This window comes from Orcinus orca, chromosome 10, assembly GCF_937001465.1.
Source record: "Orcinus orca chromosome 10, mOrcOrc1.1, whole genome shotgun sequence".
Taxonomy (NCBI): Eukaryota; Metazoa; Chordata; class Mammalia; order Artiodactyla; family Delphinidae; genus Orcinus; species Orcinus orca.
Window position 1 is genome coordinate 65,150,461 of NC_064568.1, and position 21,458 is coordinate 65,171,918.

A 21,458-nucleotide genomic window follows, 5' to 3' on the forward strand; every position below is an offset into this window, starting at 1 on the left:
ATCAGAGTTCTCCTTCCTTAATTTTTTTTTTTTTTTTTTTTGCGGTACGTGGGCCTCTCACTGTTGTGGCCTCTCCCGTTGTGGAGCACAGGCTCCGGACGCGCAGGCTCAGCGGCCATGGCTCACGGGCCTAGCTGCTCCGCGGCATGTGGGATCTTCCTGGACCGGGGCACAAACCCGCGTCCCCTGCATCGGCAGGCGGACTCTCAACCACTGCGCCACCAGGGAAGCCCTCCTTCCTTATTTTTAATTTTTTCCCCTGGAGTTTCTACCCATGGGCCTAATTTGTGACACCTTCAGCTACAAAAATTTTAACTGAATCCCCTTGCTACCCAACAGCCCCCAAAACACTTGCACCCAGGAGACTCACTTCTCCTAAGTCCTCTCTTAGTTCTCCTTTTCTGCAGATGATCCCAACATGCCCAGCTTCCTTCCAGCCACTTCCTTCAGGATACAGAAAACCTTCTCAGTATGCCACAGCGGCCAAGCAATGCTGAATGCATGATCTGACTAACGAAGAATAATTAGAACATTTATTTTCTATGATCTATTTTTCTTTTATTGCCGCCTAATATCAGGGTAACTTTTTTAGCAGCCACTTCACACCCTTCATGCCTATTTAAAGCTTGTGGTCAGTTATAACCCTCTACATTTTTTTTTTCCACAGGCAGTGTTGCCAAAGTATTTCCCCAAGCTGCATGTGTGCTGGAGTGTGTGTTCATCTCAGGCCTCCCTGTGGATCACCGGATAATAGAGACTGGTCATGAACCTTACTCTGTTGAACTGTACGATGACTCCAGTGATACTGGTGCCATATGTGAGCTACCCCAAGTTCCTTTTCTAAAGAACAGTCTATTTAAAAACCCAATCTTCTCAAAGGACCTGAGGTGACCAGGCTATTAACCTTTCTAGTAGCTCATTTTTATCCACAACCTTCCCTTTCTCTTACCAAGTACACACACTCTAATCTGCTTCCAACAATTAAATACCCACCTAGTTAATTTTCTTTCCTCACTCCCAGGTTGATTGAGTTCTTGACTTTCTTGTTTTTAAATACTGAGCAGGTCAAGAAACCCAAGCCCTCTCCACCAACCAGGGCTCCGCCCTCTGCCCCGGGGTGGCCTGAAATTGAAGCCAAAGCGGGGGAGGAGGGCTCAGAGCGCAGGCTCGGCAGCGCTGCAGCCGGAGGGACGACAAGAGGTCACTCTAAAAACTGCTGCTGCTGGGACGCGTCAGGTGGCTGCTGGTGGTTCCCCAACGGGTTTTCCTTCTCCCTGTCTCTCTCTCCACAGATTGCTTCTCAAAAGGAATCTGCTGCTGAAACTTCACCATCACAAGTCGGGGACGCCCCTCACACAGGACGGTAAGGACCTGGCGCCTCAATCTCCAATTCTGGTCTTCTAATCCTGGGGTGTGAATGGTGGGGGGGGGGGGGCGTCTGCGTTCGCGGTGGTAGAGCGATCTCATTGACAGTGGTCTACAGCTGGGTCAGATCCTCCTGTTGGAGCCAGAAGACATCTTCTTGAAATCCAAGGGATGCAATAGATGAGAAGAATGTCATAGCAATAGAAATGCATGCTAAGGATGCCTTATGAAAGTAAAGTGACTTGTAATTTCTAACAATAATTTTAAGTCTCTAAAGCCTAATGTAGGTTTTTCTTCCTCTATTTTATGGAGAGGGGAGGGGGGAAATAAAATTCTTGGGTTTTGTTCATAAAGTTTAGAGTTTCACCTCCATTTTTTGTCAGGAACTGTCAGGAACATTTTGTATCTGATAAGTTTAGATAAAATGTAATCAGTTTTGTTGAAATGGGTAGCAAACAAATCAGACAACTCTTTGAATCCCCGGAAATAGAACCTATTGACAAAATCCCTCCTGCAAAAAAAGAACAGCTTTTAATTTAACTATGAAACAAGTTTTTGTTCCAAATGTGTACCTATAGCAATGCTGACATATGTTTTATGCTAGAAATCATTTTGGAAATGAAACAGTAAAGTAGAAAAGCCCCCTAAAGTTGGACTTCACTGAAAATGGCAAGAGGCAGAGGCTGGGTGTTTCTATTCCGGGGTCAGGCTGCCAGCCGACACACGGGGGGGCTGGAATGTGGCGGTGACCGGGAGCGGACGCAGCTGACGCCCCCTTGGCAAGAAGACCTTCTGGGACCCCAGCTCATTCTGGCATAAGAGTGACAGTGACACTTTGGCACACATGGCTTCCCAGCTTGCCCTGGGTACAGTCTCTCCCAGGAGGCCAGGGTGGAGGGCAGCAGGAAAGAGAATGCTCTTACTTATACAGTGACAGTTCTTTTCTGTAATTGGTTCTAGGAGTTTTCATCTGAAATCTGTTTCAGGCCAGGAGGGACAGGTGTGATCCTGTCACATGGACTTGCCGCCTTGTAGAAGAGGGTAGAATTATGTTACCATGTCTTGGCAGCCTCATTTCAGTCCAACGGTTCTGGATCTATTTGGGGTTATGGACCTTTTTGTGAATCTCTGAAAGCTCTGGGCCCACTTTATAGAAAAATACACATAAACACACATGCACAACATGTTTTCATAATATTCCAGAAATGTTCATGGAATTCCTGGGCTCACCTGAAACCCAACCCAGAAAAGGGTTGCCTGATAAAATACAGGACACCCAAGTACACTGAACTTCAGATAAACCACAAACCAGTTTTTATTATAAGTATGTCCCAAATATCACCTGGGATATATTTAAATACTAAAATAGATCAGTGGTTTTTCTAAAATTCAAATTTATCTGGAGATCCTATATTCTTATTTACTAAATTTGGCAACTCAGACCCAAATGCATGACTTGCAGATGGAGAATCCCCTGTCTCTGTTGGTTTATCCATATCTGATCATGAGTTGATGCTAGGGTTCTAAAAGGCCATATTGGGGGGGCAAGGGGAAGGAGGGAGAAGTGATACAGACCGGACTTTGACTATTCTGACAGCAAAAGCCAGCTGTTTATTTTTAACTCTCTGTAAAATTTTACAAATGAAAGGTACACATCTCATCTGACAGATGATTAAACTGAAATCCTAAAAAGTTGAATGTTTTGCCATAGATCTTTCAAATGGTTAGAGCAAAATTAACATCAAAACCCAATTCTCAGTTCTATGACAACCAAAGGGACATTAGTCTTACAAATTAGATTTCTAACCCCACTTCCTGCAACCTTAACGTACACACACAAAAGACAAGGAAAAGAAAGAGCTATTTTACTAAAATTTTCAACAAAACCAAAAATCTTAGCACAGGGTCCTTACATCCTGTATCCAGGTTTGGAAAATAGAAGTTAGCTTTATGTATAGAGTGTGTATATGTTATAGATAGCAGGCCTCTAGCTAAGTTGAGCCATCAGAAATTGATAATATTTGTCTTTAAACAAAAATTGATAATTCTGTATTCAACCTAACACTGAAAAGGAGGTGTCTGGTTCTCTGATCAACAAATTCATACAAGATCTCCTTGAACCTACTTCTGTTTTTGGCTTACCCAAACTACTAGAGTTTCATAGACTTACAACCCCTTATAGGATAAAGAAACCCATAGGCTCTGATTGTCCCCAAACGAATCTGTCTTACAATTAAAAGGGCAGCTCTTTTATTTCAGTGTTTGGAGCTATAAAGAACCATTTCATGTTCTCCATATCCAAACTTTGATTTTATAAATTTGAGTTCCACCTCACTCTATCTCAATCTTCCCATGTTGGAAGGAGTTAACTTTTTAACCTGCGACAGATTTCAACCTGCCCTGGATATAAGGGCTATATAGGGGGTCAGGGTTCAATCTGGGTTTGAATCTTTGCCCTACTACACGTTATATACCCATCGTGTGACCTTGGATATGTTTTTAAAACTCTCTCTGAACCTTAATTTCTTCATTTGTAAAATGAACATAATATTACCTGCCTTTTAGAATTTTCACGATGCTTAAATTTTAAAAAATAAAATCATGTCAAGTATTTACCTAGGCTCAGCACACAGTTATTCCTCAATTTATACATGTAGCTCTACAATTATTATTTTAGGTAGAAATGAAAGTAATAGCTTACATTGAATACATAGTCTAGATTCACGCTTGGTGATTTATATTTAGGAATTAATTATTCACATGCTTACATTGGCAAATACAGAAGATCACAGCAAATTTGACAGCTCACTTAACTGCCCACCGTTATCACGTGTTGAATACACGACACTATCATCATAGAAATGACACAAGAGCCAAGACCGCCAGTGGGCAGTGGGAGGAGGGCATGGAATTGTGCCTCTGTTGCCCTTCTGCCCACTTTCTAATAGGCAGCTCTTCCAGGGGACCTGGGAGGCAGCTCTGGGCGCTAGTGGATGGAGCGGGGAGGGAAGGAGGCATGGGGTCCACGACCAGAGAAGAATTCTCTGAGCTCCCTCCACAGAATGAAGGGATAGCTCCGATAGCCTGGGGAGCCTTCCACAACCTTCTGCACTCTGTGCAGTCTCCTCTTTTACCCAGAAGGGGAAGGGACGGGGGGCACTGCAGTGCCTCCAAATAGCTGCTCATCCGACCTGCGCTGTCCAGCGTGTCCTGCTACGGCAGGGCCACTAACGGTACCGGGGCACCTGTAAAGCTCTTTTTTGATCCCAAGGGGGCAACTCACTAGAGCCCCCTGGCTGGAGAGGGAGAATCATGCCCTTCGTGCTTCAGGAAAAACGGAGAAACAGTCCTGAAACTGTCCCAGTTGCTGTCCTGGGAGATGGAAGAGCAGGGCCAGAGGAAGAGCATTTCTTGGGATGTAGGGAGCAGTGAACGCCTCTGCAGCCTAGAGGACAACATCAGAGCCTGGCCCAGCTTCCAAGGAGTGAGCCTGGTCCCCAGACTCCTCTGAGGGGTCTGCAGCATGTTATTGGAGGAATATGGCCCAGACTGAGAACACCTGGGCAGGTGGATGGAGAGCCTCACCTTCGAGGTACAGACTTAGGAACAGGATGTAATGGCAGTTCTAGTAGAGAAAGACTGAATTTATGAGCATATCTGGGGAAATATGGCCACCAGGAAGTGGTCTGCAGGCTCTGATTTCAAAACTCTCTTAAATGGTCTCCTGAATCTCAGAGCTAAAGAAGCCAGTTACCTTTACACAGTGATTTTGAGGATTCTAAAAACCCTCTCTTATTAAGAAAAAAATATATATATTTAAAATATTAATTAATAATATTAAGATTAAATTAGTGTAATTTGATTAATGTTAAAATATTATGTAAATAATAATATAATATTAGTTTAAAGAATATGAGTATATGTTCCACAGTGGTAGCTCTGTTAGAAATTTGCATGTGAGTCATTGGAGTACACTGATAAAAAAAAACCCAAAAAACTCCAAAAAACATGCATATCTGGGAGAAAGAGTAGATTTGCCCACTGATGGATTAGTTTGGATCATCTGTCAGACTAGCTAATGTGTCACCCAGTAGGGCCCTGGAGAAATGGGACAAGGGCAAGAGAATTCAGATAAAGGGTCATGAGGGTTTCCATGGGAACACGAGGGGCAGCAAGAAGGCCAGACCATGGAGGAAAGAGAAGGCAGCAACAGAAAGTAACAGAAGGAAGCCGTGGAGGAAATTTGACTGATTTCACTAGGGCCTCAGTGCGCCCTCTCCTTCCTGGAGGTTCCTTAATCCTTCTCAATTGCATAGCAACTCATCAAGTTCAAACCCTTCCTGGTATCCAGCATCCTTTCTGTATCCTCGTGTTACCTCCCTACCTGTCTCCCTCACTCCAGCAATCTTCTTCGTCTGCACATCCCGTGCCGAGTCACACCTCCCTGCTTCCATAACAGGCATTTCCTCTGCTTTAAAGGCCTTCCCCCTCCTATACCTACTCCTCTTAAAAACCTTTCATTCCTGGAACCGGCAAGATTCCTGTTATCTACAAATCTTCCCATCCTAACCCCACTCCAACAAAACAGTTCCTTTCATTTGAAATCTGAAGTCCAGGTTCATAGATTCAATCTGTTCTATATAATCTGTTATTTTCCTGACATAACCTATGTCCCAAGTTTCTTAAATTTCCAGGGTTACCTTTCTCATTCATAGCAAAGTAAATAATCTGTTCTTCAGCCTATGTCATTGCATGAGTTCCATTTCTCTCCCTGGCATTTTCAAAAATCCCTTAGAAATGTTTAACTGTTCCAGAAATCTACTCTTGATCCCCATGACTGCATCTCCATCCTGTGGCCACTTTCTCTGATTGGTTTCACCCCAAAGCTTAAACAGGTTACTTCCTTCATTCCCTAAAACACATCTAAGAAGGTTATTGATTTTAATGAAAAAAATTCAAATTTTTTGAACATTCACATTTTGCAAGACACCCTATTAAATGCTGTACAGACATTTCTCACTAAGCTTTCATGGACCACCGGACAGGCAAGCACCATTATTATCTTTACTTTAGAGGTAAGCCAGTAGAGTGGAGACTCTAAGATGTTAGTAATCTATGGAAACTCACAGCTCAGATAAATAGTGGAGCTGGTATTTACATTGTATTTTCATTTTCATTCTCATTCAGTTTGAAATACTGTCTAATTTCTTCTTTGACTCATGGATTATTTACAAGCGTATTGTTTAATTCCCAGGATTTCCTCCAAAACAATGAGTGGTTATAAGCCCGACATCCAAATGAGTAAAAAATTGCCCATAGGACTTCCTCCAGGAAAATAGACAGGGCTATTTCCAAAAACACATTTGTACTCCTACTGGTAGAATCTACTGGGTTTTTGTTTTGTTTTGTTTTGTTTTTTTAAGTTACTCTGCTGTGATTCCCTACTTTCTTGTTGTCATTTTGTACTTGTCATTGTTTATCTATTTAACACAAATTACATATTGTATTGCTCCATCATTCCCAGTACAGCGCCGCCCACACAGCAATAGGTGTCTGATAACTACTTGCTGAACAAAATTTTTAAAATTTTCCCCAGAAAAATCCAACAAGGGGACACTTACCACCTAAGTCAAATGCATTTGAAGACTAAAATGATGGTGGGTTGAAAATCTGTTTCACAAGGTAAGGATGCATGTGGCTTTGCCTGCAAGAAAGAATGAGGAAGCACAAATGTGCTACAGTCTTGTAAACAAAAACAAATGTGACTATGACAGAGCTTAACGAGGAAGAAAAAAAGCCCTGGCAAAGCAAAAGACCTTCTCTGTTTCCTACCTACTTGCTACTCTCCTTCCACATGGAAAAGAACAGGAACAAACACAATAGAAAGGTTATGGAACTGTTTTTAACATCTATTCCAGTAATTAAACTGAAGACTTTCAAGGGGGATCAAAGCTAAGTTTTACCTCTCAGGATGAACTCAACAGTGAGACAAAACACACACACACACACACACACACACACACACACACACACACACACACACCCCCTACCCCTCAAAAACTATAAAACACCTAAACATCTAAATGTGCATCAACAAGAGAATAATTGAACAAGTTTTATATATCCTTACTATGGGAATCTATGCAGCTGTTAGGGACAATGATATAAATTTATGTATGTGCTGATATGGAAAGATGTACATGAGTACATCCAAGTGAAAAAAGCAAACTGCTGAATAATATAGCATAAACTTCTTTTGATACAAGTTCTCTTATAGTGGTATGCTGGAGCTCATGAGAACCAACTTACATTTTCAGGAATTTAGCAAACTGGTTGTTGGTAGCTTAAAACCAACCACAACGAGTGTATTTGTACTCAAGAAATCAGCACCTTACAAATAAGGGGTATTTTCCCCCCCTGGAGAGTTGATTTACCAGCACACCACTGCTCAAACTATGCAAATATAAGTTTGCATAAGCATATACAATTATCTGGAATGATATAAAGCAAACTGTGAGTTGTTGAACTACACATACTGATTTTTTTATTTTTAAAATGAAAAAAAAATAAATAAATGGATGAACCTAGTGATTATCATACTAAGTGAAGTAAGCCAGACAGAGAAAGACAAGTATCATATGATATCACTTCTATGTGGAAACTAAAAAAAAAAAAAAAAAAAAAAAAAGATACAAATGAACTTATTTACAAAACAGAAGTAGATCCCCAGACGTAGGAAACAAACTTATGGTTACCAAAGGGCGAAAAGGGAGGGAGGGATAAATTAGGAGGTTGGGATTAAAATATGCACACTACTATATATAAAATAGATAACCAACAAGGACCTATTGTGTAACACAGGGAACTATACTCAATGTTTTGTAATAACCTATAAGGGAAAAGAATCAGAAAAAGAATATATATATTCTGAATCACTGTGCTGTACACCTGAAACTAAGATGACACTGTAAATCAACTATACTTCAATAAAAAATAAAAATGAAAAAAGAAACACCAGTAATTTCACAAGAAAGTGAAAGGCTATAGATAAAATCCATTTAAAAGTCTAAGTGGGGCTTCCCTGGTGGCGCAGTGGTTGAGAGTCCGCCTGCCGATGCAGGGGACGCGGGTTCGTGCCCCAGTCCGGGAAGATCCCACATGCCGCGGAGCGGCTGGGCCCGTGAGCCATGGCCGCTGAGCCTGCGCGTCCGGAGCCTGTGCTCCGCAAAGGGAGAGGCCACAACAGTGAGAGGCCCGCGTATCGCAAAAAAAAAAAAAAAAAAGTCTAAGTGTAGCATCTTCTGATGACTATGCCCAATATATTGAGAAGGGCTAAAATAATTTAATCTGTGATACTTTAAGGGCCATGTATTTATTTGGTAAACTTAATATATTTCAGGGCTACATTTAATATTAGAGCTGTGCAGAGCTACGTAATAGAGCTAAATCTACGCTTCCTATAGATTTAAAAACTGGTTCAGATATTTATAACATTGATAATAGGAAGTGGTTACTGTCCTTAATATGTCAGCATCTATATAAATATATTTCTAAGAGGCACATTAGTAGATTTAGAACTTCAGTGTCAAAGCATAAAAATAGTTTTTATTCTTAATGGGCTGCTAAATTATTATTCAAAAGACTGTATCAGTTATACTCCCATCAACAATGTATGGAGAGTACCACACCAATATCTGATATTCTGAATATTTTAAATTATTTTAACCACTTAATAAGCAAAATTTGACGACAAAAAATAAAAAGGCTCTCTGGATTTCAGTTGACAGTTCTCTGATTATTGTTAGTTTAGCTTTTTAAAAACATTAACTGTTTGTATTTTATTTTCTGTGAACAACCTTGTTACCTAGACATAGTCTTTGTCCACTTTCTGCTTGGATTACCTTTGACTTATTAACTTTATGAGCCCTTTAAATATCGTTAGGGAATTCCCTGGCGGTCCAGTGGTTAGGACTTGGCGCTTTCACTGCTGGGTCCCAGGTTCGATCCCTGGTCGGGGAACTAGGATCCGGCAAGTCTCCCAGCAAGGCCAAAAAATAAATACTGTGTTAACTTCACTTTAACCTTTTATCTGTCAAAAATGTTACAAATATTTGTCTTCACAGTCTGTTGCTTGTCTTTTAAATAGTTGGTGCTGTTTTATAGATATACATTTTCATTTTTTTAATATTCAGATATTTCAGTCTTCCCCTTTATGCTTCTGGATTTTATGTTATGCTTAAGAGGGTCTTTCCTACTCTAAGATTTTTTTAAAAACTACTTTGTTCTAGTTCTTGTGTAAGTTTGTGTGTGTTTGTGAGTCATTTAGAAATTCAACTGGAAATTATTTTAGTGACTATGTAGAGTAGAAAGTACTTGACTATCATTACAATTCCTTATCCATTGATTGTTAGCCACGTTTATTCTAATATATATTCTACATTTAACACGGATTCCTGAATTTTAGTGTTATAATATTTTATTGAGAGAGAAAAACTTCAGGGTAGTTGTCATTCACTTTTTCCTGAACATAAACTAAGCCCTTAAAAAGACGTTTAACTACTATTCCATAATAACTGTACAGGTAGATCAGAGAATATTGGGTCATTTCTGCTACATAAAATTACTTGGCCATATAGCTATTAAGAGGTCTCATTTGATAATATAAATGTTTCTAGAATCGTCTACAATGATCGATGCTGAAGTAAACTGTGAATAAGATGTGCATCTAGTTTAACGTAAGTCTTTAAATCGAGTTTTGACACTTTAATCAATCTACGTTATGCCATTAAAAAACTACTATCTTATTAAAAAAAGGAAAGTTTCTCAATGTAGCATTTCAAAGTTTAATGCACAATTAAAATAAAACCGTGTCTTTTTTTTTTTTTTTAGCAAGTTCTTGCCTGTGACAGTGTGTTTGCCACCATGGCCCCCAAAAAGAAGACTGTCAGAAAGAACAAAGGCAACATCAATGAGATGACCATCATTGTAGAAGACAGCCCCCTCAACAAACTCAACGCTTTGAATGGGCTCCTAGAGGGAGGCAATGGCCTTAGCTGCATCTCTTCTGAATTAACAGATGCTTCTTACGGCCCCAACCTCTTGGAAGGTTTAAGTAAAATGAGGCAGGAGAGCTTCCTTTGCGACTTAGTCATTGGCACCAAAACAAAATCCTTTGACGTTCACAAGTCAGTGATGGCTTCTTGCAGTGAGTACTTTTACAACATCCTAAAAAAAGACCCCTCTACCCAAAGGGTGGATCTCAGTGATATCGCACCGCTGGGCCTGGCCACGGTCATTGCATACGCCTACACTGGAAAGCTCACTCTCTCCTTATATACCATAGGAAGCATTATTTCTGCTGCTGTTTATCTTCAGATCCATACCCTTGTCAAGATGTGCAGTGACTTTCTGATACAAGAAATGAGTGTTGAGAATTGCATGTACATTGCTAACATTGCCGAAACATACTCCCTGAGAAATGCAAAGGCAGCAGCCCAAAAATTTATCCGGGATAACTTCCTTGAATTTGCAGAATCAGATCAGTTTATGAAACTTACATTTGAGCAAATTAATGAACTTCTTATGGATGATGACTTACAGTTGCCTTCTGAAATAGTAGCATTCCAGATTGCAATGAAATGGTTAGAATTTGACCAAAAGAGAGTGAAATATGCTGCCGATCTTTTGAGCAATATTCGCTTTGGTACCATCTCTGCACAAGACCTGGTCAGTTATGTTCAGTCAGTACCGAGAATGATGCAAGATGCTGATTGCCACAAGCTTCTTGTAGATGCTATGAACTACCACTTACTTCCCTATCATCAGAACACATTGCAGTCTAGACGCACGAGAATCCGAGGGGGCTGTCGTGTGCTTGTCACTGTGGGGGGCCGTCCAGGCCTTACTGAGAAGTCCCTTAGCAGAGACGTCTTGTATAGAGACCCTGAAAATGGATGGAGCAAGCTTACAGAGATGCCAGCCAAGAGTTTTAATCAGTGTGTGGCTGTGATGGATGGATTTCTTTATGTGGCCGGTGGTGAAGACCAGAATGATGCAAGGAATCAAGCCAAGCATGCAGTCAGCAATTTCTGCAGGTACTGCCTCTTTTATTAGGAATAGAAATCGTTGGATGTTATGAACATAGAATGAAATTAATCGTGCCTATTAGCTTAATTCATTGGCTCAGTAAATCAATAATAATAATAATGCCACATTACATGTATATAACACTTCACATTCTATAAAGTGCACTCACATATATCATGCATTATAATTTTCCAAGTAAGCCAATGAAGCAAGCACGGAAGATGTGATGATTCTGATTTTACATGTGAGAAATTTGACACCCAGAGAAGTGACACCACTAGTAAGTAGAATTCACATTTTCTCATTTCTGGTCGGGGTGCTCTCCACAATACCCTGCCTTTTTGAAAGAAACTGGGTGCAAATTTAGTTTTTAACATTAAATGGTAAGAAAGATTAAAATGATACAAAATTTCTTTTTAAGTGGACTGTTACTGATGACTTCAGATTTATAACTGGCAACTAGAATGAGATCGTGAAAAATGTGGCAGCTAATTAATTTTAAATATTTCTTTAAAGACTGAATACCATCAATATTTTTGATACATGTAAACAAGAGTAAAAGCATGATAAATCCTGCAGAAAGTGGAATTCAAATGCATATTATTTTTGTATATTTATAATAAAAAATTAAACCTTCATATACATGAAATGTTCAGAAAGTCATGCTTCTATCATGGTAGTGGCTCAAAGGCAAACATGACTAATGAACAAGATCTGAAAATTCATCTAGTAAATCATAAAAAATATTCTTTATTGTTTCATTATATGTACCTGTGTGTCATTTAAACGAATCCAAACAATTGATTTTTAGCCCTTAATTTATAGCTATGGTTAAGTTTTGATTTGGAGGTGAAATGAGACAAATATGAATGAACATCAAACAGAGTCAGTTCTGTGTTTACAATACTTGGAACTATGGGAAGTGTTAGTTTACTATGGGTGCCTTATTTTCCTCCTGCTGATAACTACTTGTACACAAGTCACTGTTTTTGAGCTATTGACTTCAGTGCTTATGGTATAATAATTGTAATGCTGAACACTGAAAAAAATATACCCCTACACTAAAAAGTCAGACCTACTAATAAGTGCTAGAAAATAGAGAAGCATCAAAAGTTAAGGCTTTGTTGATGCACTGGGACATGAGTTCTATTGTTCTCATTATAAACAGATGACAGAAGACTTAGTGACTTAGCTTTACAGCGGCAATGCCAGGAGAGGTGTGTGAACAAGAAGGGGTTTGTGAGAATGCAGGAACTCAGTCAACTTTCTTGATTAAGTCATGAGAATGAGCTAGAGGTGGCTGGTATCTGAAGATATGTGGAATTGACTTTAATGTGGCCATATTCCCTTCTCCGATTCCACAAATACCCAGCTTCCACCCTTCCTCCACGTGCGCATCCCCTAAATCCTACGGGTTGGTGGATTTGAATATGAAGGAAAGAGGACTGGAGGTCGGTCTCAGCGGGGTGGTCTCCCGGTAGCTGCTTTTATAAACGGGAGGAGGGGGAGTCACCTATGCCTGCCCTGCCTTTCCCAAGGGTCACACTTCTTTACTGGTTGAGAGAGGATTAGCAGCCTCCAGGCGAGGAGCTGCGATGGGTCCCCAGCCTCCTTGCAAGGATAGTGTCGAGCCTCCCACGTCCTGGTTGGCGGCGTCACCTGGGTTCCCCGGCTGCCGCCCACAAGGCTGTCACGCTTGCTCTACCACTTCCAGATACGATCCCCGCTTCAACACCTGGATCCACCTGGCCAGCATGAACCAGAAGCGGACGCACTTCAGCCTGAGCGTGTTCAACGGGCTCCTGTACGCCGTGGGCGGCCGCAACGCCGAGGGCAGCCTGGCCTCGCTCGAGTGCTACGTGCCGTCCGCCAACCAGTGGCAGCCCAAGGCGCCCCTGGAGGTGGCGCGCTGTTGCCACGCCAGCGCGGTGGCCGACGGCCGCGTGCTGGTGACCGGCGGCTACATCGGCGGCGCCTACTCGCGCTCCGTGTGCGCCTACGACCCGGCCCGCGATGCGTGGCAGGAGCTGCCGGCGCTCAGCACGCCGCGGGGCTGGCATTGCACGGTGGCGCTGGGCGAGCGCGTGTACGTGATGGGCGGCAGCCAGCTGGGGCCGCGCGGCGAGCGCGTGGACGTGCTAACCGTGGAGAGCTTCAGCCCGGCCACCGGCCAGTGGAGCTACGCGGCTCCGCTGCCCGTGGGCGTGAGCACGGCGGGCGCCTCGACGCTGCACGGCCGCGCCTACCTGCTGGGCGGCTGGAACGAGGGCGAGAGGAAGTACAAGAAGTGCATCCAGTGCTTCAGCCCCGACCTCAACGAGTGGACGGAGGACGATGAACTGCCCGAGGCCACCGTGGGCGTGTCGTGCTGCACCCTAGCCATGCCCAATCACGTGACCCGAGAGTCCCGCGCCAGCTCGGTGTCCTCCGTGCCCGTCAGCATCTGAACCCGGGGAGCCGCGGGCTCGCGGGGAGAAAAGATAGGCATTGCGGTTCAGCTAAAGGAAAGGAAACTATCTAACATTTACTACAGGGGAGTCTTTTCAGATCCATCGAGGCATCTGCCTTGGTGGTTTTCAGTTGCTGGTGTGGCATCATCTACCTCTCTGTCGATTTTTTTTTTTTTTTTTTTCTTTTTTTAAGCAAAATACAGATCCGGAGCCAACAAAGGAAAGAAGCCATTTATTTCAGCGGCCACTGGGTGGCAGACAGAACTCGCGGTGGGCACTTCCATCGCGGCATCCTTTCTAAACATAGAGCGGTTACACCCACATTTGAGATCGTGCTTCTGCACTTTAATACACACGAAGCCTGTGTGAGTAAGAGATTTCTCGTACAAAAGTTTATTTTCCTTTCTCCTTTTTTTCTTTAGGAAGTTTAAAATATTCCTTTATAGGCTTCATTTTTAAATGGAAATCAGTCTACATCCATAAGGACTTAAGATTTAATTCTGTGTTTCTATGCAGTTTCTTTACTTATACATGCCTGAGTAAAGGATTTCGAAAGGCATCCCAGGAGAAAATCATAAAGCTTAAGACAAATACTGACGGGAAAGTAATAGGGATTCCACCCCGGGGCTGACAGGTTGATGCCTTTGGTTTAGCGGTGATACCCTCCTCCCTGCCTCAGGGCCCCAAAAGTATTTCCTATCATAAAATCCTACTCTCAGAGAAGGAACTGACATCAGTCATCTAATTTATAGGCAAATTTAAACCATTTTGTTGTTTCTCCTAGAAGTATTCACATTTTACTTTGGTCCCCCATTAAAAGAATTGCAAGTAGTACTCTCACCCTAAACACTACATCAAGATGGTTAAAGGCAACCTTGACCTTCATGTAAGCCCCCAGAAGAACACCAAATAAAACTCTGTCTGTAAGGATCCTTAACATATAGCATATGCAGCCTGAAGGTTATGCAACCAATAACAATAATTTGATTTCTTCCAGTCTTTTAGGTGAGTGAGAATGAAGGAAACATTTGGAATTCCTGGATTTGGCAATAGCAGGATGAATGGGTCCCCCTGTTGGTAAATTCTATTGTTTACCAATTGATTTCAATCCTGATTTCTTAATTAAAAATCTAACACATTCATTTTCTATAGAAATGTTAAGATAATATATGCCCATTTGATTATATATTTTTAAAATTTCATCTGCTCCAAATTAGCTTTGCAAATTAAACTATATCAGCTCCATATCATTTTTCTTATATGTTTGCCAAGTTTGGAAGCAAGGGAATGATGGCAGTAAATGATACATATTTTCCTTTCTTCTAATTTATCCTTTTATTCTTTGATAGTTCACTTGTTTTGGAGAGGAAAGGCCTATAAATTATGGGTTATGTGCAAATGGATTTTGAGAAATAAGACAAACTATTTAAATGGTGAAACATGACATCTATGACAGTATAACCGGGTTTTCATGAACCCCGTCCTCTCCCACTGTGTGTAGATAGGTTATGGCTAGAGTTACAATATTTATATTGAAAATATTTTATTCGAACTGTGAAAAGTGGTTCATATAGTAGTACACTTTGTGGAACAATTTTATATCATTGCCCCTTATGGAAAGTTCAATCTCTGGGTATTTAATGGTAACACTTGGGTAAAGGCTAGAACATTGCGGGCTGAGAACAAAACGTTATTAATGTAAAAACACTGGGCTGTTTCCTAACCCCACACAGGGCAGGAGGAGCTTCTCCAAGTACAGAGCAGCTCTGCTCCTTGATTCTTAATAAAGATAGGCCAATAGGCCCAGGCTGAAAAATAAACCTGTGTGAGAAACCAGTGTATGGAGCTGGTTATATCACTGAGCTCTTAAGTCACAATGTACAACCTATAGATAGACTTTTGTCCTTGCAGCACCTGGGTAAAATTAGCTTTTCATTTGTAATAAGTTGTTTAGGACACAACTTCCAAAGCCTATATGAAGGTGACTGTAACATCTTTTAGTTTGGTATAAACATATATTTTCATACAATCGAGAAGCCTATATAGCATACCGTTAATTTTGAGAGACAAAAGGTGATGTATTATGGATTACAGGTCATAAGTGGGCAAATAGACATAATCTCTTGATGCTCACCAAGAGATGTATCTCCCATTGAGATCCTAGAAGTATAAGTGGGGGGCTTAAGGCTGGAATGAAATAAGAATCAATCAACTGTAATATTTTATCATGGATGAATGAGGAAAGACGCTGAAACTAGAGGATTTTTCATCTATCAGAGCTTTGTAAAATACGGTGCACAAAAACTCGGCAGTGGCTTTCTAGAGGTGACCCTGGAGATGTGTTAGAATGGATAAAGCATTTGAAATGACCATTTAACGTAGTTTCTACATTGGTTATCTGAAGACTCACAGTATACAAATATTGGGGCTACCCAGGTTCCTGGGTGCATTGCTGCTCTATCTCCTGCTTCAACCATTAGGTCAATAAGCAAAGACCAATAGGAATTTGGAATTCCAGAATTTCTGACATAACAAATTGGAAGGGAGCATGGAACCTAAGGGTGGGTGAAGGTTTTACCTCCTGGAACATCCTGCACAGACCACTGAAAGACATGAAAATATGCAGCATCAAAATAATGCCTGTCATCTTCCACGTGTCAGTGAAACACACTCTTTAACCCAACTACTGAAGCAGGTACCTCTAGAAAACTTGATGACTTCCCCATGTTTTCCAACTGGAAAATGACTTCATTTTCATTACGTTGTAAGCTTACATTCAGTCACGCTCCCAAGCCTTAGGAGCCAAGCCGATACCTCCTTTTATTTTTCCGAAAGCAGAGGACTTGTTATTTTTGTAATACCAGAGTCCTGTGATGAAATAAAAGCATTGGTTCCATGTATCAGAGAAATAGCAGGTTACCCAGCAGCTGAAATAATAAAACTCAAGCTCTCTTTTTCGGAGTGGGCCAGAGACCTGACATAAAACTTTCCAGGGAGCCAGCCTGTCGTCTGTCCGTTTTTAGTTAGGTTCTTGCTGCCAAGCTGTTAACCCTCCTGCACTAGTTGCTTTCAGTGTCATTGGATGAGTTTTATTTTTACTTCCTATGTTGTAAGAATGGTTATGAATAAGGAGGTCAGGGATGGTACAGATGAATATAATTCTAAACAAGGATTAGATGGTAGTGGACTGTTATGAGTGAGGAGGTATAATTGAGGTAAGAAGAATGAGAGAATGTACTGACTGGGTCTGTGACTTAAGGCAGAGCAGCAATTATAGTAAGTGTATTTTACAAACATGCATGTAGATAGAGGTTTGCTTGGAAACATGTAAGTGTTAAGAGGTCCACATTTTGCTGGTTATCCTGGCCAGATAGCTTCCGAATTCAACAAAGTTACTAGATAAAAGAAACTAAAATCACTTCATTTAATTAATGTTTTCCCTGAGTTACAAAGAAGTGAATTTATGTCATCCACTCTGAATGACTCTTCTCTGAATGAGCTAGATTCCCACCCCAGCCACTGTTGGATATATTCTCTAGCACAAGGCAGCATTCAAAGGAATTATTTTTCAGTATTTCTTTTCATATTTTAAAAACTATAGACTAGTTTCCTAAACACTCCTCCATGGTAATTATGAGAATTAAAGATTCTAAAATATTAACAATTTACCCTCCAGCACATTGAGAGGGTCAAGACCATTTAAATGTCCCTCTCAGGGAACTTGAAATAAAATATTTGTCTTGAATACTCCTAAAAATCTTTGTATTATTTAGCAAATTTTGGCCCAAAATTTCTTTGTTTGCTTAAGACATTCTTGTACTCTATAAGGAACAACAAACTAAAAGGTATGTCGTGTTTGTAACTCCTCTCTATCAATAAAGCTGCGTTCAATAAGCGCTTTTTCAGTGATCAGATATGAGTAGGTTTGAAGTGTTCTTTCTGTGATGGTTGGAGTGTTGGTTTCTTTCTCTTTTTTTCTCTATTTAGTTTTCCTGATGACTCAGCTCAACAAAACACAACAAAAAAAGGAAACGACAAATAACTGAAAAGCTGTTCCAATAACTTGAAGACTAGTGAAAAATAAAAAGGGATAAAGTGACTTGCTCTGTAACTCAGACAGAAGCCTAGGTCTGTCTCTCAGTCCTGAGCATGTAGAAGTCATGGATTAAGTGTGTTTTCTTATCTCAGTTCCACCCTGACCACAGCCAGCCTGGCGCAGACTCAGGTTCATCATCATTTGCAACGAAACCACTTTTTAGAAAATGAAATTGTGTTGTTATGCAGACCAGCCCTCACAGCCTTTCTCTTCCACCTCACCGTCCAGATGAGCAAATGATATGGAACCAACATGAGATGCTCAACCTTTGATCTGAGTTAGCAGTAAAGTATTAAAACTCAGTTGAAACCATCTTGGTCATTTCTAGAAAATTCTAAATTGCAGAAATACTTGTTCTTAAGGCTCTCCAAGCTGTGTGACCATGTAAAGAGAGTGGATTAGCCTCCAAACCGAAACAGAAGCCACGTTCCCAGTTTTGAGCATCCCAGCCAGGGGCCCCAGAGTTTCTTTGTGTTTTCTCTGAACTCTCACAGAATTCCAAGCTTCCCTACAGGTTAGCACCACCGCCCGCCCCCGCATTCACATACCATCTATCCAACTCATAACATACATGAAGCTATTTCATCCCACTGAAATAATTCCCTTGTGTGTCAAAGGAACAACCATTTTGCACATGCTGTACTTGGCAAGCTTGGTAGAAAGACCAGAGGTGAAAAGACATTCGAACACTCCTCTTGGCTTTCCTCCATCAAGGTGGTATGGAAGTGCAGTGAAGGTTCATTTCAGGAAAGGGAACAGGCCTTGAGGGGGCGAGATCCAACCCGTGACTCTGGAAACACCCTGCTCAGCCCCTTTGCTCTCCTTTCTAGCCATATTCGCAGGCTGGTCTATGAACCTGGGTATCAGACGCATTACTCTTTATGCCAGCACCAACCTTCCACCCAGTTTCAGACCAAACCTGCTCTTTAGGGAGTGGTGCGGAAGAGAAGGCACTTTTCCTGAACCTTTGGACAGGCACATTAGCCTCAGGTTAGCCTAAAGATCCCATGGGTCTTCTTTCCTTATCCCTTTCAGAGAAATGCCTTATAAAGTCAGGCTGACTCATACTGACCTCCCATTCGGACTTTGCCTTGTTGTTCAATCATGGCTATAGAAGTGATTGCAATCTTCAGAAAGAAGGCCCTTGTAAATTACCATTATTTAGCCCAGAAGGGGTGATATACCAAAATGGAAGAAGCAAGACCTTGATTATACTAACAAACATTTCTCCCACTGCACCCCCTTCCAAAGCATTTCAACGTGTACCCAAAGGAGGGAAGCGTCCAGTGACACGATTGGAGAACTTGGACGCCCTTTATCTGGCTGTCTTTGCTTTGTGCTCATGTTTAGGTTATCGCCACAGGCTCCACATTCAGAAATTCTCTTTCCATGTTGGGGATACCCTTCCCCCTCAATGAGAGGGGGAAACTGAGCAGGTGGGCCAGGTATGGAGGTGATTTATGTCAATTGCATCTACATCACTTTGGCCGGAAGTAGGCATACGGCCCTACCCAGATGCAAGGGAGCTGGGGAAGGATGTCTTCATGTGACACCGGGAGGAAAAAGAAAAATTTTCATCGAGGATTGTCTCTGCACAATGAAGGATTACATTCTGGAAGCCGTAGCTCTCATCTCCCTCCCAGGCTGTCCACGGAGCAAGGAGCTTGCCTGGAGAACCACCTTTCTCCACCACACCCCTAGGGATCCGCTCACACTATGCAGGGCTCTCCCCCACCGCCAAACCCTTGCCCGGGTCATAAGTCTTGCACTCAGCTCCCCTGTTATATCTTGCCTTTCCCCTTCTGAAGGACAAGCCCAGACAACTCTTGCAGCCTTTTCTCAATTCAGGGCCCTTACAGGTCTACAGCATACATTAAATGGGTTCTGTAAGCCTTGGGTATCTGCATAAATCCAGTTCTAATGAACTCAAGGAAGCCCGTCTAATATCACAAGCCCCCCCACACACACCTCTGTCCCCCTGGGTCTCCCTGTCCCTCTACTTCTAGAAATGCTCTACACTCTTCTTGATTTTACCTCTTCTAAGACAATATGGACTGTAAAGTCCACATCTGTGACTAAATTCCTCTTATTCCAGCCATACAAGAAGGTTCCCAATGCACGATGGTTTTGGGAAAAGAGAGCACATCATGGAGAGTCTAAGAAAGGGAATACATGCATCGATTCTTTTCTTTTTCCTTTCTGTGTTAGTTTCAGGTGTAGCAAAGTAATTCAGTTATACATATATATATGCATATATAAAAATATATATATTCTTTTTCAGATTCTTTTCCAACATAGGTTATTATAAGATATTGAATATAGTTCCCTGTGTTATATAGTAGGTCTTTGTTGTTTATCTATTTTATATATAGTAGTGTGTATCTTCTAGTCCTAAACTCCTAATTTATCTCTCTCCCCTCCATGCATCGATTCTTAATCACCACAGCAAGAGAGGATTCCTCAGGGACAGAGGGAGAAGGAAATTGAAATGATTATAGTCTGTCCCCCAAGTTTTCTTCCCTAACCTTTAGGAAACTTTTCCATTTATTGCAGGCTTGAAGTTGAGAAATGTTTCATTCTATCACAATTCTGCATATGGGTAACAAAGAAAATTCTTCATGCCCAAAGAATCCTTGTTTAGCAAATGTTCACTGGCATAACTGTGCACCAGGCACATTGCTGTAATACATCGTGAACGTGATGCTGTGTTCCCCCAGGGATAGTGACCGATGCCTGAAACACACATTTAGATCAGGCAGAGCCAACCATACAAAGCACAATTAAATTGCTTTTGAATTTTATTTTATTTATTTTTTTATACAGCAGGTTCTTATTAGTTATCCATTTTATACATATTAGTGTATATATGTCAATCCCAATCTCCCAATTCATCACACTACCATCCCCCTGCCACTTTCCCCCCTGGATGTCTATACGTTTGTTCTCTACATCTGTGTCTCTATTTCTGCCCTGCAAACCGGTTCATCTCTACCATTTTTCTAGGTTCCACATATATGCATTAATATATGACATTTGTTTTTCTCTTTCTGACTTACTTCACTCTGTATGACAGTCTCTAGATCCATCCACGTCTCTACAAATTACCCAATTTTGTTCCTTTTTATGGCTGAGTAATATTCCATTGCATATATGTACCACATCTTCTTTATCCATTCGTCTGTCGATGGGCGCTTAGGTTGCTTCCATGACTTGGCTATTGTAAATAGTGCTGCAATGAACATTGGGGTGCATGTGTCTTTTTAAATTATGGTTTTCTCTGGGTATATGCCCAGTAGTGGGATTGCTGGGTCATATGGTAATTCTTTTTTTTGTTTTTTGTTTGTTTGTTTTGTTTTTTTTTTTTTTGCAGTATGCGGGCCTCTCACTGTTGTGGCCTCTCCCGTTGCGGAGCACAGGCTCCGGACGCGCAGGCTCAGCGGTTGTTTTTTTTTTTTTTTTTT

The 21,458-nt window shown here is 41.4% G+C and overlaps 1 protein-coding gene across 1 annotated transcript; it reads left to right on the forward strand.

The window, feature by feature from the left end:
* The first annotated feature begins 1,161 nt into the window (after window positions 1-1,161).
* On the forward strand, window positions 1,162-14,091 carry KLHL31 (kelch like family member 31). Its single transcript, XM_004267767.3, has 3 exons — window positions 1,162-1,363; window positions 10,255-11,459; window positions 13,166-14,091. The coding sequence occupies exons 2-3, from the start codon at window positions 10,288-10,290 to the stop codon at window positions 13,896-13,898; spliced, it is 1,905 nt and encodes a 634-aa protein (XP_004267815.1). The 5' UTR covers window positions 1,162-1,363; window positions 10,255-10,287; the 3' UTR covers window positions 13,899-14,091.
* The last annotated feature ends 7,367 nt before the right edge of the window (window positions 14,092-21,458 follow it).

Coding starts and splice junctions, on each gene's coding strand:
- KLHL31 (XM_004267767.3), top strand. CDS start 10,288: ATGGCCCCCAAAAAGAAGACTGTCAGAAAGAACAAAGGCAACATCAAT. Junction 11,460..13,165: donor GCAGTCAGCAATTTCTGCAG/GTACTGCCTCTT, acceptor TACCACTTCCAG/ATACGATCCCCGCTTCAACA.